We start from the raw sequence: 16,919 nt of genomic DNA, 5'->3' as shown, positions 1-16,919 counted from the left end.
CACTGGAATGCATGTGACAAGGCCCTCCATCCATTTTTTGAGGGAGATTGGTAGCTAATTCTGCAGTTCTGTAAAAGAGAGCAAACTGCTTTCATGTACTTAAAAAATAAAGGCACTATAGTCCATCAGCTGAGCTTATGTATTGCCTGTTCATTTACTGAGCATTTAACTATTCCTTATTGAAATCCAGGTACAATTCTACAGACCTTAATCTTAAGAAATAATCCAATTTAATTCACTAATTCTCATAATAAAAAAAGAAAAATATAACAAAGTCCTTTTAAGACTTATATACTTCAGCATGGTCTTTTGTGGATTCACTTCTTCAGATGTACTGATTAATATTAAAGCCAGTGGTATTTTAGCCGTTATGTGACTCTATGGAATGATATCAGAGTGCTATACAAGAATAGGAAAATTGTGACCTCGACTATAAACCCTCAAAGAAGATATGAGACTGTCAATCAGCTGATCCGCTGATCTTGGAATATGAAAACTGTCACTCTTCTAACAGAAAGTCAGTTCCTTTGGAATTAGAAACTTTGGTGAGGAGAATTATTTTGTGAGGACTCATATTTTAATACATGTAGTGCACCAGTAAACCATTATTTCTGTTCATACCTCTGCTAATGGATTTGAATTTCTGAACATGTTCCAATTCAGCTGTTTCTCCTTCCAATTTTATCTGGGGTTTTTTTTGTTCCAGAACAGTTACTTGAAGGTCATTGATTGAAACCTTCTGGTTTTAAAGGTACAGCCATTTCTAATATCAAAATGCTGTTCATATACCCTGTAAAGATGCTCTGTGTGTCCAATGTAGAGATCAAAAGGGCCCTGCTGACAGATATGTCTCATCGAAGGATGACGGGATGACATTATTGGAAACTGTAATGTTGCTGCCAGCTTAGATGTGGAGACAGAACTGGCATTTGGGTTTATAGCATGGTCATGCCCCTGTATTTTCATCCACATCATGCCATGTTTCAGGTTAGGAGAATATCTGTAAGCAAGTAAAGGTCTGCCAGGTTAAAACTGCAAGAAGGCAGCATTATTCACCAGAACTGGCTATAGTTTGTTGATGTATTTGAGTAGTCTCAGCTGAGAGCTGTAGGTGAGAATTAATGGTGTCATGTCATTTTTGTTTCTGTATGATAGTCTTGCCCTGTTGTTTTCTTTTTTCACTTAATCATGTCGGTACCATAGTCTGAGAAATATCTGCCACAAATACATGGGTTTTAAGTCCGTATTGGAACCCCTGGTGGCGCAATAAGTTAAACCCTTGTAGTGGCAGGACTTCCGACCAAAAGATCAGTGGTTTGAATCTGGGGAGTGGGGTGAGCTCCTGTCTGTCAGCTCTAGCTCCCCATGTGGGAACATGAGAAAGCCTCCAACAGGATGGTAAAGCATCAAACATCCCTGGGCAATGTCCTTGCAGATGACCAAGTCTCTCACACCAGAAGTGACTTGCAGTTTCTCAAGTCACTCCTGACACAAAAAAGTCCTTGTATCTTGTGGACCTGAGAAAATACAGAAGAGAAAACCTTTCTGACTTCATGAGATGTAGATGCATTGTTTCAGTAAGCCATGAAGATATTATCACACTCTGGTGCCATGCAAGTGCCCTAGAGCAGTGCTATTGATTTTAAAGTACATGTTATTTCTAAAAGTGATGCAATTATGATGAGTACAAAGTGATAAGAGTTTGGTAGCTATTTGTGCTGTAGCTCCTTTCAGGATGGTATTTTGATGGCTTGTCTTCTGTCCTTGGGTGAGATGTTGGTGCACATTTGTAGTGGCTAGGATTATGTACTCTCGGAAACTGTGTATAGACTGCATTTTTCTCAAGAAATCAGTTGTGGCCTTCATGTTGCCTGCAGTATTGTGACATACTACTTAGGAACTGAGTCCATATGATCTAAATGTCTCAATAAGTGAAGGTTCCAGTGCTTAAGACAATAGACCATTTAGGTTGCCTGCTTTATGCATTTTTGTGTTTGGTTTAAGCTTCCAAATGAGTAGTTAGGATCTTAAAAACATAGAGATGAAAGGGAACACAAGGGCCATCTAGTCTAATCGCCTGCCATGCAAGAACACACAATGAAAAAACTCCTGAAAGATGACCACCCAACCTCTTTTAAAGGCCTCCAAAGATGAAGAGTTCACCACCATTTGAGACAATCTATTCCACTGTCAAACAACTTTCACAGTAGAAGAAGGTTCTTCCTAACCTTTACATGTAATATATTTTCTTATAACCTGAGCTTGCTGGTGTGTGTTCCTGTCTCTGGAGGAGAAGAAGCAAGCTGGCTTCATCTTTCAAAAGGCATCAACTCATATGTTTAAAGACAATTATCATGTCATTCTAAGTTCCTTAGTATTCTCTTTTCCAAGCTAAACATACCCAGATCCCTAAATCAATCTTTCCACCCAAGTATGAGTCATCACAAATATTATTTTCAAACCCCAATGTAGAGATAGAGGTAGAAAAGACATAAAGATGTTATGCCTAAGATATAACAGAGATGGACAGCTGTGTCCCTTTGGATATTTTTGAACTTCAACTCTCATAATCCTTCACTATTTGCTATACTGGCTGGAACTGATGGAGTTTTAGATCAAAGATTTCTGGAGAGCAACTCTGATGTTAATAGAATATTTAAGGCTGCAACCATGTACACACTTGGAAAATCCTATTGTTCTTAAAGTCACTTAATGGTTCATAGCATTGTGATGAAAGTTTTTTGGGTGCTCATTGCAAAATATCACAACAAATCAATCTAGAACATAGCAGCATTCTCATTTTTTTCCCTTTTGAGTCAGATTAGTTATTAATATTCTCCAAGAAAAAGGTGGCATTGCCCATTTGCTTCTTTGTAATTCAGTGCAATCTCAAATCCTTGTAATGAACACAAATAAGATTCACATGTAAAAAAAACATTTTGAATTGCCATTTTAAGATTGAAGCACATGGTATCAAAATTTTCTCAATGAATGACAGCACTATCCCATGTCCATAAACACACATTTCTTTGTGTGTTTTGGTTTGAAGGTGACTCCCGAAAAAGAGATTTTTGGAACTCCAACTCCTGCATTACTGATTTGCGACTTTTACTTGACCTGAAGAAATGTATTTTTATAGATATCCAAGGTCTTTCCTCACATAATCTTTTGCATTTTATATTTCTTCTTTCGTTTCATAATCCTTTGAAGGACTGTAGTAATATGAGCAAACTCATTAAGATGGGAAGGAAAAGAAATATAATATATCCCTTTGAAAGTTTTCAAACTGCTCTTTGTTCTCCTGACCTCACTAGGAATGTTCATATACAGTTCACCACATGCACAAATGCAGCGGAATAGATGTTGTCACTTCAGGCAACCAATTGCATTTGAATTCTTTTTCCTGTGTCTATGACTTCTGGTAAACGGAATACTCAGGGAGCAGCAAGCAAAAGCATGGGGTAGAATCAGTAGTAGAGTGGACTTTCCCCTCAGGACTTTTCCATAAGCAGGGGATATGATATGATTTGACACCCTTGAATTCCCCTGTTCCCTCTGTATTTCCCACAATAACTGGTAGGGAAATAGATTGTCTCAGCAATGATTTATTACTATGCCTGTTACAATCCAAAATATTAGGGAGTGGATTTATGTATGATTTATATATCACATTTTCCCATCATAGGTGAAAATAGCTCAAATTACTATATCAATCCAACTATCTGCACTTTCTGTGTGTGGGTGCTATATAGAATGACCTGGCAAGGACATGCACTTAAAAATTTACCACCATGTTAGCTGGATGCAAGTAAAGATAGTAAAGATCTGTCTGCATGGCATTCTGCACAATGGAGTCCAAAAATATTATTTCTCCGCCCTTGCAGTTTGAAGCCTGGATAATATTTGGATAAATGACCACTGGGTTCACAAGGTATGTCCTGCCTGAAATCTTTGAGACCCACAGCTGTCAGTGAGAACTGACTAGATAGACCAGTGACCTGAGTTATAGAATACTAGAGTTGAAAGAGGCCTCAAGTGCCATGAGGTCCAACTCCCTGCTCAATGAAGAATCTCCAGCTAGAGCATTTCTGCCAAATAGTGGTCCAGCTTCTTTTTGAAAATACCAGAGAAAGAGACGCCACCACTTTTCTAATCAATTTGTTTCACTGTTGAGCTGTGGAGAAGTTGTCAAAAACTTTCATGGCTGGAATCACTGGGTTGTTGTGAGTTCTCCAGGCTGTATGACTATGTTCCTGAAGCCAGACAAGAAACATGAGGGCCAGTTATCACCTCCCAACAAAGGGTTCACCCAGACAGGAAGCAGCCAGGCTTTGAATCCGCAAGACTATTAAATGCTAATCAAGCTGGCCAATTGCAACATTCATACTTGCCTCAGGCAGACAAGAGGTCTTTCTCCCTCCCTGAACATTCCACAGATATATAAACCGCACTTGCCTAGTTTCCAACAGATCTCACAACCTCTGAGGATGCCTGCCATCGATGTGAGTGAAACGCCAGGAGAGAATGCTTCTGGAACACGGCCATACATCCTGGAAAACCCATAGCAACCCTGTGGAGAAGTCCCTTCTAATCTCCCTGTATGAACCTGCCCAGGCTCTGAGATCTTCAGGAGAGGTCCTTCTCTTGATCCCATTATCATTGCAAGTGCAGTTGATGGAAATGTGAGAAAGGGCCTCCTTGGCAGCTGCCCCTTGACTCGAGCTCCTTAATTCCCCAAGCTAGAATGCCCCCCTCCCTTCTGTTCTTCCAACAGCAGGCTAAAACCTTTCTTTTCAGACAGACTTTTAAAGAAGAAGGTTTCTAAGACAGAGCCAGGGGATGCTGTGAAATGTTTAGGTGTGTTAATAGGTTTTTAGCAATTTCTAACTGATTATTTTTAATACTTCCAATGTTTAACCCTATTTTAAAAGTTTTTTAAAAGGTTTTAAATAATATAGTCTAACATTTTTAGTATTAGCCACTTTGAATCCATTTTTAGCTTTCTAAAAAGAGACCAAAAGCAGATAACATTAAAAGGTGGGATAAAAATATTATTATTATTTGATACATGACAAGATCACCATGCTGGCTGTTGTATTTGATCACATGTTGGACACTTCGATGTACTGGCGAATAATGCATGCATGCAGATCTGAGTAGGATGGCCTTTTGAAGCTGACAGATGGTACTTGTCGCACCTCAGAATAGTTCACCTTGCTATAGACACCCAGAAGGAAGTCTTTTGTAGTTTTATTGAGTAAAAGCAAATATATATCAAAGCAGGCAGTTATAAGGTTTTCAAAGTTGCAGTAAAAAAGTCAATAGGAATCCAATAGTTCATAAGCCATAAAAACCCATTAGTCCATAAGCCATAGAAATCCAATAATTCATAAGCCAAAACAGTAGACAATAGATCCCAAAGAACAAAGGCCCAAAGGTTACAAAGATCCAGGAAACTTCTCTTAGGCATGAACCAGGAACATCCACTCAGATGAAGCAAGAATTTTCTTTGACAAGAATCTATCTTAAAACACACACTTTTAAAAGCAACCCAAAAATGGATTTCTCTTTCCTGTGAAGGCCTCTCTCTTCCCTGCCAATCTTACACTCCTTCGGGCTGTACTCCCTTCCATAACAACCAGTCCGCCCTAGATGATGATGGCGTCCCTTCAAGGTCCTTGTTATCTTGCACCTAAACTGGGGCTGGCGACACGGGAGCTTGAAACCTCTCTTGCTCATTAATTCCCATGGGAATGTCATCCTGGCTGTTATCTATGGCCGGCTGGGTCAACAGTTCATTCTGCTCAAGCTACATTTCTTGAGCCTCTGAATCAGCCTGTATTATTCCCATTCCCATGCCAACATCCTGAAATTCATCCTGCAATTCATTCTGCATCCCATCATCTGGCTCTTGTATCTGAAACCCAGAATCCTCATCCTCACTCTGGCTATGCTGTGGCTGAGTCACAACAGTACTATGGTCAGCGCCAATTGTTTTCAAGTGCCGGCCAAGGTCTGTAGGCACTGCATCCAGTGTACCGATCACCACTGGGACCCCGTTTCCTGGCTTGTGTCAGAGTCTTTGCAGTTCAATCTTTAAATCTTCCTATCATGTCAGCTTTTCCAGTTACTTCTCATCAAATCTGCTGTCACCTGGGACTGCAACATTGAGGATCCATAGTTAGTTTTTTAAAATATGTGAGGTCAAGAGATTGCGCTCAAAGCTCTGTCAGTCTGAATTCGGAAGTCCCGGAGTAGTTTGATGTGTTCATTTTCTGTAACTTTTTTAGGCTTGTGATCCCATCAGTTCTTTGTCACAGGCAGATGGTATTTGTGGTACAAGTTCCAATGGATCATTTGAGCAACGGTATTATGCCTCTGCTTGTAGACTGTCTGCGCAGTCTTCTTGCAGCAGCTGAGGATGTGATCCATCCTTTTGTCTGCTTCCTTGCAGAGTCTGTTACAATGTGTAAGAAATCAGTTAATGTGTGTCAAATGCCAAATAAGATGCATGAAGCCAGTTGGTTGAGCCATGTCTGGAGAGCTGATTAAGCCTGGGAGTTTTTGATTCTGTTGCTTTTGTTCAGGCTTGAGCTAAGCAGGCACAGAAAGTTTGAAGAGAGAAGGGGAGAGAGAGAGAGAGAGAGAGAGAGGGGGGGGGAGGGAGAGAGAGAAAGAGAAAGAGAGAGAGAGAGAGAGAGAGAGAGTTTGAAGTGTGCTCTTGCTTCATGAGCTACTGAAAAGAATTTATCCACATGGACAAAGGAAAGACTATTTTAAATCTCCCATGAAAGGACATTATGTGAGTTGGTGCAACTGATCACATTGTACATATGTTGTTCTGGATTTAAGAAGGATAAACCACTTGTTCTTTAATGTTCATGGCACATATCTTCTTTCTTTGGCAAGGCAGTGCATGGACTACACATGTTGATTTTTCATTACGTCACAGAATCTACACTTGGGACTGGGTTTGATGGCACTTGTTCTAATTGCTTGTTCTTGGGCTGCAAGAATCGTGCCCACGGTCTCCTTTTTCAAAGTTCCATTTGTGAGCCACATACATGTTTTTTCCTAGTCAATTCTGCTCTCAATTTTTCCCAGGAATTGTCCATGAAGAGCTTTCTTTTGCCAGTTTTCTCTTCTGCTCTGCATTGTATTTTTACAGTATTCAAATAAGTCTTTTCCACTTTAAGCATTTTTCTACTATTGACTTCCTTCAGTGTTGGTTCTTGACTGTCTTTCACATAATCTGCCAGTCTCTTCCTCTACCATTTGTTTCACTTGCAGAAGCCCTCTGCCTCTTGATTTTCTGCACAGGTAAAGTCTGTTGACATCCCTGTGTGGGTGTAATGAGTAGAGGATTGTCATCAGTTTTCTTGTTTTTAGATCACCCAGCTCATTATTATTCAATTTAAACTTACCTCCTTGTAATTTAAAACCATTCAATCTAATTCTACTCTCTCTGGGGCAGGAGAGGGCAAGCCTGCACCCATTTCTCTATTATATCCTCCCTTAAAGTGTTTGAAGGGTGCAGCCATGTCCTCTCTCAAGCTGGGTTAGGATAAGGGAACTTTCTTTGTGGCTAAACCTCAGACCATAATCACCTTGATGCTGCCTTACTGCAATGGCCATAAAACAGTCCTCCTGCACTCCATCCAAGGGTATTTGCAGGCAATATGAGGTCAAGATCAAACCAGCTTCTCACACCCTGCCCTCCTACATACCATCTTTCCGAATGAAGATCTTGACAGTTTGCACACATTTCTCCCATTTGGTTTGACCTAATAAAGGTACCTTTGGGAGGAGGGGCATTTAAATAGAAACTCCCCTCTGCTTAAGACTACTTTCTGGTTGATTTGAGTGGGATTCCTTGAGATTAACTTTGGTCGGATGAGAACCCCTTGCTCACTGGGTGTGAGGGAAGAAGAGCGAGCGGCAGAAGCCGCAGCGCCAGAAGGGATCTGGGTGACTCAGATGAGGCGCCGCTTTGAAGTCGGTGGCTTCCTGGAGACTCAGTCCCTTCGGGAAACTGAACCCAGAGATTTGGACAAATCTCTGGCCCAAGGCTGTTCCTGCCAGCAACGCAAAGGCGCCACGAGGGACTCAGGCCAGTTACACGCGTCCATCTCCCCTTCACTTCGGAATTGCCGTCAGAAAAACAAAGGCCTGGGGAATTTTCGGCAGCCAAGTCGAGTTGTTGCCAAGGGAAATACGAGGAAGCAGCCTTGCTTCAATGTGTTGTCCAAGGCTTTCATGGCCGCGGAATCACTGGGTTGCTGTGGCTTTTCTGGGCTGTATGGCCATGTTCCAGAAACATTCTTTCCTGACGTTTCACCCACATCTGTGGTAGGCATCCTCAGAGGTTGTGAGGTCTGTTGGAAACTAGGCAAGTGGGATCTGTAGAATGTCCAGGGATGGAGAAAGAACTCTTGTCTGATTGAAGCAGGTGTGAATGTTTCAATTGGCCACCTTCATTAGCATTGAATAGCCTTTCAGCTTCAAGGTCTGGCTGCTTACTGTCTGAGGAAATCCTTTGTTGGGAGGTGTTATCTGGCTCTGATTAATTCCTGTCTGGAATTCCTCTAAAATCAGGACAGAAAATAAAGAACACCATTCAGAAAACAGAGGAATTCTAAACGTGAATCAATCAGGGTCAGTTAACACCTCTCAACCAAAGATTCCCTCAGGCAGGAAGCAGCAAGTCCATTCAGTGCTAATCAGGGTGACCAATTGCAACATTCACACCGTGCCGCAAACAGACAAGAGTTCATTCTCCCACCCTGGACTTTCCACAGATATATAAAGCCCCCTTGCCTACTTTCCAACAGACCTCACAACCTCTGAGGATGCCTGCCATAGATGAGGGCGAAACGTCAGGAACATGGAACATGGCCATACAGCCCGGAAAACTCACAGCAACCCAGGCTAGCTTCACATCTTCAGCAAAGTGTGACAGATGGAAGGGGGAATGGAGAGGAGGGATGCTCCCTGGAGAGGAAGCCCCACTTTCATGACGAGCAGCAACTCCACCTTAATAGGCAGACCCTCAAGGGCTTGACCTTAAACAGGGACCGACACTCACAGCTCTGGCAATTAATCCCGGCGTCCCAACCGAGCGGGAGGAATCGGGTTTACTCCAGATAATAAAAGGTTTTGATCACACAGAGAGAGAGAGAGAGAATGGGATGCGGGATCTCCTCCTCTTTTCGCCTCCCACGCCTCTCTCAAGTCCCCCGATTTACCAAGGAGGCAGCCTCCTCCTGCTGCTCTTCCTCCCTCCCCACCCCGGTCGGAGGAGCCTGCCACTCGCCTCGCCTCGCCTCGCCTTGCCTTGCCCTGCCTGCTTCCTCAGGCGACGGGGACCTCCCCCGCGCTCGCCACGATCACGGGAGGCACACCGGGAGGGGCTGCTGCTGCTGGTGGTGGTGAAGTGAAGCCGGTCAGGGACCTGTCGTCCTACTCTGCGTGCGCGGAGGTTCCTCGCCTCTTCCTCCCCCTCTTGGGCGCCCTTTCGCCTCCTCCTCCTCCCCTCCTCCTCCTCCTCCTCCTCCTCTTGGCTGCCTTGACCCCCTAGGAGCCGAGCCATGAGGCACCATCGCCAGCTTGGCTGCCGCCACCCCGAGCTCCTCGACAGCAGCCCAAGAGGGACCTGTTGGCCGGCTCGGAAGTTCCAGGAGGCGCTTCTCCGATGCTAAGGAACCCTGCGGAGCCACCCTCCTCGGCCTCTTCCTCCTCCGCTGCTTCCCTAGGAGAGCCAACGCCGGAGACTTGCCACCCTCGCTCGGGGCTGCCGGACGGGGCCTCCTCCTCCTCCTCCTCCTCCTCTTGGTTGGCCTCCGCCTTTCCGCCCACCTTGGGAGACTCATGGCCAACCCGGCGGCCCTCGGGACCTTTCCTGCTTCCTTGGGGCCACTGATGCTTCCTGGAAGGAAGAGCGAGCAGCCTTAACGGGGAGGCAGCCAGGAGGGGCCCCTTCGAGGACCGCGCTGGCCACCAGGAGCCCACGAGGGGCGCCCAGGACGGCGAGGCGGGCGAGAGGCAGGCTCGGGACCCAGCACAGCCGCGTCCCCCTCCTTGCCTACAGGCACCCCCTCCCGGCCGGAGTCGCCTCCTCCTCCTCCTCCTCCCCCTCCTCCTGCTCTTCCTCTCGCCTCGGACTTTCTGCCCTGCTCCCCCTCCCCTCCTCGGCTCTCCGGATCATGTCCGCTCGGCTGTTGCTGGGTGTCTTCCTCCTCTCCGTGCTCCAAGCTTGGTAAGTCCCCCTCGGCGCGCCGCTCTCGCCTGCTCTCGCCTCCCGCCGCCTTCGCCTCCCTCCTCGACCCCGCTTCCCCGCTTGCCTTTGAAGGGGAGCGAGGTTGCGGACGGGCCAAGGCAGAGGACACGGGCACCGCAGGGCTAACGCTTGCCCGGCCTTTGGAGAGCCCCCCGCCTTTCCCAGCAGACTCCTGGGCTTCACAGGGAGCAAGTGACTCACCTCGATGAGGACTTGACTAGGCTAGATAGACTAGTCCTTCTATGAGCCTCTGTGGAGACAGTGCTTTCAGTTCCCTCTCCCTCCCCAGCTGGAGCCGCGGTGGCGCAATGGGTTAACCCAGCCATGGACACACTTCGGCCCTCCAGGTGCTTTGGACTGCAGCTCCCACAATAGGCTCTTAAGAAACCCTTATACCGGCTGGACTGCTGACCTGAAGGTTGCCAGTTCGAATCCTGGTTGGGGACATGAAAGAAGCCTCCCTGCAAGATGGTAACACATTGGGGTGTCCCCTAGGCAACGTCTCTGTAGACGGCCAATTCTCTCACACCAGAAACAACTTGCAGTATGTTCTGAAGTCGCTTCTGACACACAGGATCCCTCCCGATCCGAATCCCCCCCTCACACACCCCACTCTGTTTAGGCTGAAAGTTTTCGCCTGACTTCCCTCGGCGGAAGGGAGCAAGCCAGCCTTATGTGTTGTCGAAGGCTTTCATGGTTGGAATCACTGGGTTGCTGTGGGTTTTCCGGGCTGTATGGCAATGTTCCAGAAGCATTTTCTCCTGACGTTTCGCCCACATCTATGGCAGGCATCCTCAGAGATTGTGAGGTTTAGGCAAGTGGCATTTATATATCTGTGGAAGGTCCAGAGTGGGAGAAAGAACTCTTGTCTGTTTGAGGCAAGTCTGAATGTAGCAAATTATTACCTTGATTAGCATTGAAAAGCTTTAAGGCCTGGGTGCTTCCTGCCTGGGGGAATCCTTTGTTGGTAGGTGTTAGGTGGCCTTGATATTTTCATGTCTGGAATTCCTGTTTTCAGAGTATTGCTCTTTATTTACTGTCCTGATTTTAGAATTTTTAATACCACTCTAACAACCACTATGTCAGACTACACAGAGAAGCCAACGAAATCCACAAGCATGTGAACAATTTCAACAGAAAGGAGGAAACCAGGCAAATGAACAAAATCTGGATCCCTGTATTAAAAACAAACAATCAGGGCCAGCTAACACGTCCAATAAAGGGTTCCTCAGGCAGGAAGCAGCCAGGCCTTGAAGCTGCAAGGCTTTTCAATGTTAATCAAGGTGAATAATTGCAACATTGACACTTGCCTTCAACAGATAAAGAGTTCTTTCTCCCACTCTGGACCTTCCACAGATGTATAAACCCCGCTTGCCTAGTTTCCAATAGACCTCACAACCTCTGAGAATGCTTGTCATAGATCTGGTCGAAACGTCAGGAGAACTTGGCCGGAAAACTCACAGGAACCCAAGCGAGCCCTCCTTGCTTTTCAGGCGATACAAGGCAAGGCTTGCCCATCGGGTCTCCTTTAAAGTTAGACATCCCCGCTCCCGAAAACGCCTTTGGGAGTCACCAAGTTTCAGGGGAGAAAGGATGTTAACAGAAGTGGGGGCGGGGGGGGGGCGCTGATCTGTCGGTTGGGACTGAAAATCGGCGACTCCGAAGAGGAAGGGAAATCGGTAAAAGAAGCCATAGAGCCTCAAACTGCAGCACCGATTTGCCCGACGCGGGGAGACCTTTTCGAGGCAATGAGCTGGATTCAGAGAGTATGTGAGTCTCCGATTTAGGAGAGATGCCTTGCCAGGCTGCTCGCTTTGGACAGATCAAAGAATTGTCTGGACAACTTGTAGCAGATAAACCGCCCTGATCATTTCCTTTGATCATCCTATCCCGTATTTACCATATCAATAATGCCTTAACTCCGTATAATAATGTTTTGTTTGTAATTCCTGCGCCTTGGGTCCCCTTCTCGACTTCTTGTCTTCTGTTGTAGAGCTGCCCAGGGGCCAGCAGTAGACAATAGGGCAATCGGATTAAGGTGAAGGGCTTTGCAACTGCACCACATGAGGAAGGCAATGGTAACCCCCTTCTGAAGGAATCTTGCCAAGAAAACCTAGCGGTAGCTTCGCCTAAGGAAGGGAGGCATGGCGCTGGTTCTGTCTCTCTTTCTCTGTAACTTTAGCACGAAGCACTGCTGTTGACATCTCTCTTGGTGAGCGAGGGCGCCTAGAAGCTATCCAGAGTGCTGAAGTCTTCTAAAGCTACGGTTCAGCACCTTGGATAGCTCCCTTGAAATTCAGGGAAAGATTCACCCAGAATAGATTCACCACTGCGTTTAGAGGGGGGCACCAGCTGCTTATCCCCTACCTATAGCTCCTTCAGAAAGATTGCATTTTTGCGTTGTTGAAGACTCATGGCTGGAATCACTGGGTTGCTGTGAGTATTCCAGACTGTATGGCCATGTTCTAGAAGCATTTTCTCATGATGTTTCACCCACATCTATGGCAGGCATCCTCAGCAGTTGTGAGCTTTGTTGGAAACTAAGCAAGTGAGGTTTATATATCTGTGGATGGTCCAGGTTGGGAGAAAGAACGCTTGTCTGTTGGAGGTAGGTATGAATGTTGTAATTAATAATCTTGATTAGCATCAAAAAGTCTTGCAGCTTCAAAGCTTGGTTGATTCCTGCCTGGGGAATCCTTTGTTGGAAGGTGTTAGCTGGGCCTGATTGTTTCATGTCTGGAATTCCCCTGTTTTCAGTGTGTTGTTTTTCAATTTACTGGCCTGATTTTAGATTTTTTTAAAAATAGTGGTAGCCAGATTTTGTTCATTTTCATGGTTTCCCCCTTTCTGTTGAAATTGTCCACATGCTTGTGGATTTCATTGGCTTCTCTGTGTAGTCTGGCATGGTGGTTGTTAGAGTAGTAGTAAAAATTCTCCAACATGAGGACAGTAAATAAATAACAACACTCTGAAAACAGTGGAATTCCAGACATGAAACAATCAGTGCCAGCTAACACCTCCCAACAACGGATTTCCCCAGGCAGGAAACAGCCAGGCTTTGAAGCTGCATGGCTTTTCAATGCTAATCAAGGTGATTAATTACAACATGCACACTTACCTTCAACAGACAAGAGTTATTTCTCCCACCCTGGACATTCCACAGATATATAAACATCACTTGCTTAGTTTCCAACAAGCCTTATAACTTCTGAGGATGCCTGCCATATTTGTGGGCAAAGTGTCAGGAGAGAATGTTTCTGGAACATGGCCATACAGCTTGGAAAACCCACAGCAACCCAACCTTTTGTTGTTATTATTGTTAGGTGTTTTCAAGTCCATTCCAAGGAATTCCAAGGGAAACCCAATCCTCTGTAGGAATTATGTAGCAGAGCTTTGCCATGGCTTTTCTCCAAACATAGCCAACAGGACCCGGTGCTCCTTGGTAGTCTGTTTTCTAAGTAACAAAGAATATGGTATACTCATTTCTCATTTGAATTATTCCCAGTATAGATAAGCAGATATTTAAATAGTGATTCAGTTGGATGGCTTTAAAACCAACCAGGGATTAAGCAAATTAGAGATGTCCATGGGTACTAGAGTTGAAGTGTCTTCATATGATCTCAAGTACAGGAGAGGGCATGTTGTGAGCATTCATTATTCACATGAGCAGGGATGGCTGCGTTTCATAAGGGTCCACATTCAAGAGCATGAAAAACACACTCATTGGCAAAGAGTCCATGCAAAGCTGCACCCATCCTATCTTCTCAATGCCATGTATAGGAGAGGGTGCACAACTGCACATATATTTCATTCTGGTCATTCACATCTTTAACAAGCCACCAAAAAGAAACATTACTGAGCTGTTTACATGTATCTGTCTGTCAGATACTGTAGGAATGCACAATGCACTTGCACAAATATCTGTGATCCCTACTTGAGGGATAGAAGTGTTACAATTATGTGTGATTTGACTCACAGTAATTTAGCTAGGTTACACTTCTTCAACTTAGAACCCAGTTCCAGCAATTTTGGACCATAGCTCCAGTCACCCTCAGTGAAGATAATTAATGGTGAGGGATTCTGGGAGATGAAGTGCAAAACATCTGAAGGTTAGCAGATTGGAGAAGTCAATGTGACTGAGATTATGTGATCCAAGGATCAATAATGGCTTAAAATTTGGCTAGGTGACTAGTTGCCAGATCCCCGAATGAATGCAGACAGAAGGATATAACCAGATATGCAGCTATATTGGAAAGACTTGATCATTGCCACTCTCTCGCTCTTATTCTCATCACATGATTCCCTCCCTTGTCGGTCTTTAATTTAAACAGGGTTTTGAAGTTCTTCTTCAATGTTAGGGAACAAAATTTAGTATGGAATAAGCAAGGTGAGAACCTGTGAGCGAGAACTGGATTCTTCCTTTCTATCTCCACCAAGCTGACATTTCTGTCTGGCTTTTTAAGGTTTGCAAAACTCAAAATCCTGTATCCCGCATCCTTATGCAAAGACAACAATGTTTCCCCATGTCACCACTACCTGAAATTGAAAGCTTAAGTGTCTTTGAACATGGAAGTTCAATATAGTGGAAAGATCTTGTTGGAACTGTCCTCAAAAATTCGTCTAACATCAAAGCCAAATCAGATCATTGCCAAAGTTTGTAGTACAGATAGTGAATACCATAAATAAAATGTGCATTGTATGAAGAAGTACCTTGCCTGTCCTTCCAATCTTTTTTATTGTGGAACTTGGAGCACTCACACTATAAGAAAAGGATACAGGTCCCCTACACTGATGCCTTTTCGCAAGGGTATTTCTTGTGTTCACTTCTTACATCCATCCATCCATCCATCCATCCATCCATCCAATCATCCATTACTTTATTTATATCCCCTTTTCTCTCTCAGACTAGAGCTCAAGGCAGCTTGCAAAAGATGGAATACAATAATAAAAAAAAACCCATCCCTTTGCATCCATGATTTCTGCAATCACAGATCTAACCTTACAATTGTATATATTAAAAACAATCTTTTTGCCATTTTTATGAGGGTGCCATTTTATTATGCCATATTTATAAGGGGAGGTATACTGTAATTAGAGTTCATAATTAAAAACATACAAAATCAAGATGAAACCAATACTGAATAAAACAATTAAATCTCATTACAATCTTACTTTTAAAACAGATAGAATGATATAACCAGATATAATGTGGAAAAACTTAATCAAACAGATCAAATGCTTCCTCATTTCTCTAAACTCAACATCCTATATAATTTACATTTGATGGTGCTATGTAAAATACTAATACTAACATCTTTGCCTTTCTTGATAGGAAAAAATACTTTCCACCCCTTGATCTGTTCACCTGCTTTTTTTCTGAATTTTTTTCCAAATCTGCGATATCAATTTTGAAAGGGAGAACCTAGAGCTGCTCACATTATTCCAAACATGAATTGATTTAAAGGCAGTATGATATTGGTCATTTTATTTTGTAACTCTCTTCTTGTTTGTGTGTAAAATGTCATTTGGCACTTCCTTTTAAAAACTGTTCTTTAAACACACCCTCACACACTGAATTTCATTGAACTCTCCTTCAAAGCACCAAGAGCAGTCTCTGGTTTTGTTGTATCTCTTTCAAATTTCAACAGTGTGCTTCTGTAGCTGAGTGTTCATAACAAAATCTACTACATCTACTGGGCATAGCAGTGAATATAATTTTCCATTTGGATGCCCATTCACCTAGTCAGGAGCAGCTTTTCCAAAAAGTGAAGGGTTCTTAACAGACAGCTTAGATTTTATGCTCTGGAAAAACCTGAGATGACCTTAAAACATTGCTATCTCACTGTCCATTTCTGATTCCAAGTCATTCATGAATAAATCACATAGTACTGATTTCCGCCCACTCCACTTCCAATTAGGGAGGATGATAAGGATTTCCCCAAATTTGCACATTTCTTCACGTTTGGGATGGAAAGAATTTAAGGATTATACAATCTGGATGTGAGAGAAGCAAAATTGACAGATTTAGCCACCTATTTATTCATTAGATAGTTAACTCTTAAAAGTCTAGCTTTTAACCCCTATTGTATTCCATCATATTTTAGGCTAAATCAGGGTTACCTTTTATTCTGAGAAGATTTTCAATTTAGACAACAAACTTATTTTATTTAGAAATATAGGAAAGCAAATAGTACATAACAGGCAGGAATAACAACCCTCTTACAGAATTTGGCCAATGCAAATGGGGAAAATTTAATTTCAATTTTATTATGGAGGTTTTCTCAAAATTTACATTTTCCCCATATTCAAGATGAAAAGATCTTGAGATTTCTTTTCCATTTAAAAGTGTATATATTCTACAAACTGAAACTCACCACTATTCTCATCCTTAGTATAAATGTAGATATTTGGGGGGACTCAGCTTCTAACTTCTCTTTACAGTCAAACCTGTCCATTTGTATCTTGGTTTGTTTTCATTGTTATCTAATCCAAAAGACATCCTATTTCCCATCTCCATTATTTCTTGGAAGCCTCTTGTGGGTCATTTTGTTCATAATTTTTGGGCATAAAGAGCATGTTCAGCATCCCAACTCTCATCAGTTTGGTTCAGTCCTACAAATATGACCTAGTATTTCAGTGGTAG

The 16,919-nt window shown here is 43.6% G+C and overlaps 1 protein-coding gene and 1 long non-coding RNA gene across 5 annotated transcripts in view; one reads left to right on the top strand and one right to left on the bottom strand.

Moving 5' to 3' along the window:
• The first annotated feature begins 3,453 nt into the window (after positions 1–3,453).
• The window catches only part of gabrg3 (gamma-aminobutyric acid type A receptor subunit gamma3), a 506,296-nt gene continuing 492,830 nt past the window's right edge, over positions 3,454–16,919 (top strand). Inside the window, exon 1 of one of the 4 annotated variants that reach the window (XM_062975361.1) lies at positions 3,454–3,576. Coding sequence is in view for 3 of the 4 variants with exons in the window: in XM_062975359.1 (XP_062831429.1) it covers positions 10,203–10,255 (53 nt within the window). In the remaining variant the exon portion in view is untranslated. Of the gene's footprint in view, positions 3,932–9,138; positions 10,256–16,919 lie in introns of those variants that run through there. The other 3 variants (XM_062975360.1, XM_062975359.1, XM_008107103.3) reach the window with 3 other exon arrangements.
• Positions 5,039–10,849, bottom strand: LOC134297537 (uncharacterized). The gene is made up of 2 exons (XR_010004308.1): positions 10,478–10,849; positions 5,039–7,339 (listed from the first exon to the last, which is right to left on the bottom strand). It is a non-coding gene; the product is annotated as an uncharacterized LOC134297537 (long non-coding RNA).

This window comes from Anolis carolinensis, chromosome 3 (genome assembly GCF_035594765.1).
Source record: "Anolis carolinensis isolate JA03-04 chromosome 3, rAnoCar3.1.pri, whole genome shotgun sequence".
In the NCBI taxonomy this organism is placed as follows: Eukaryota; Metazoa; Chordata; class Lepidosauria; order Squamata; family Dactyloidae; genus Anolis; species Anolis carolinensis.
This window is presented reverse-complemented; position numbering and strand designations above follow the sequence as displayed.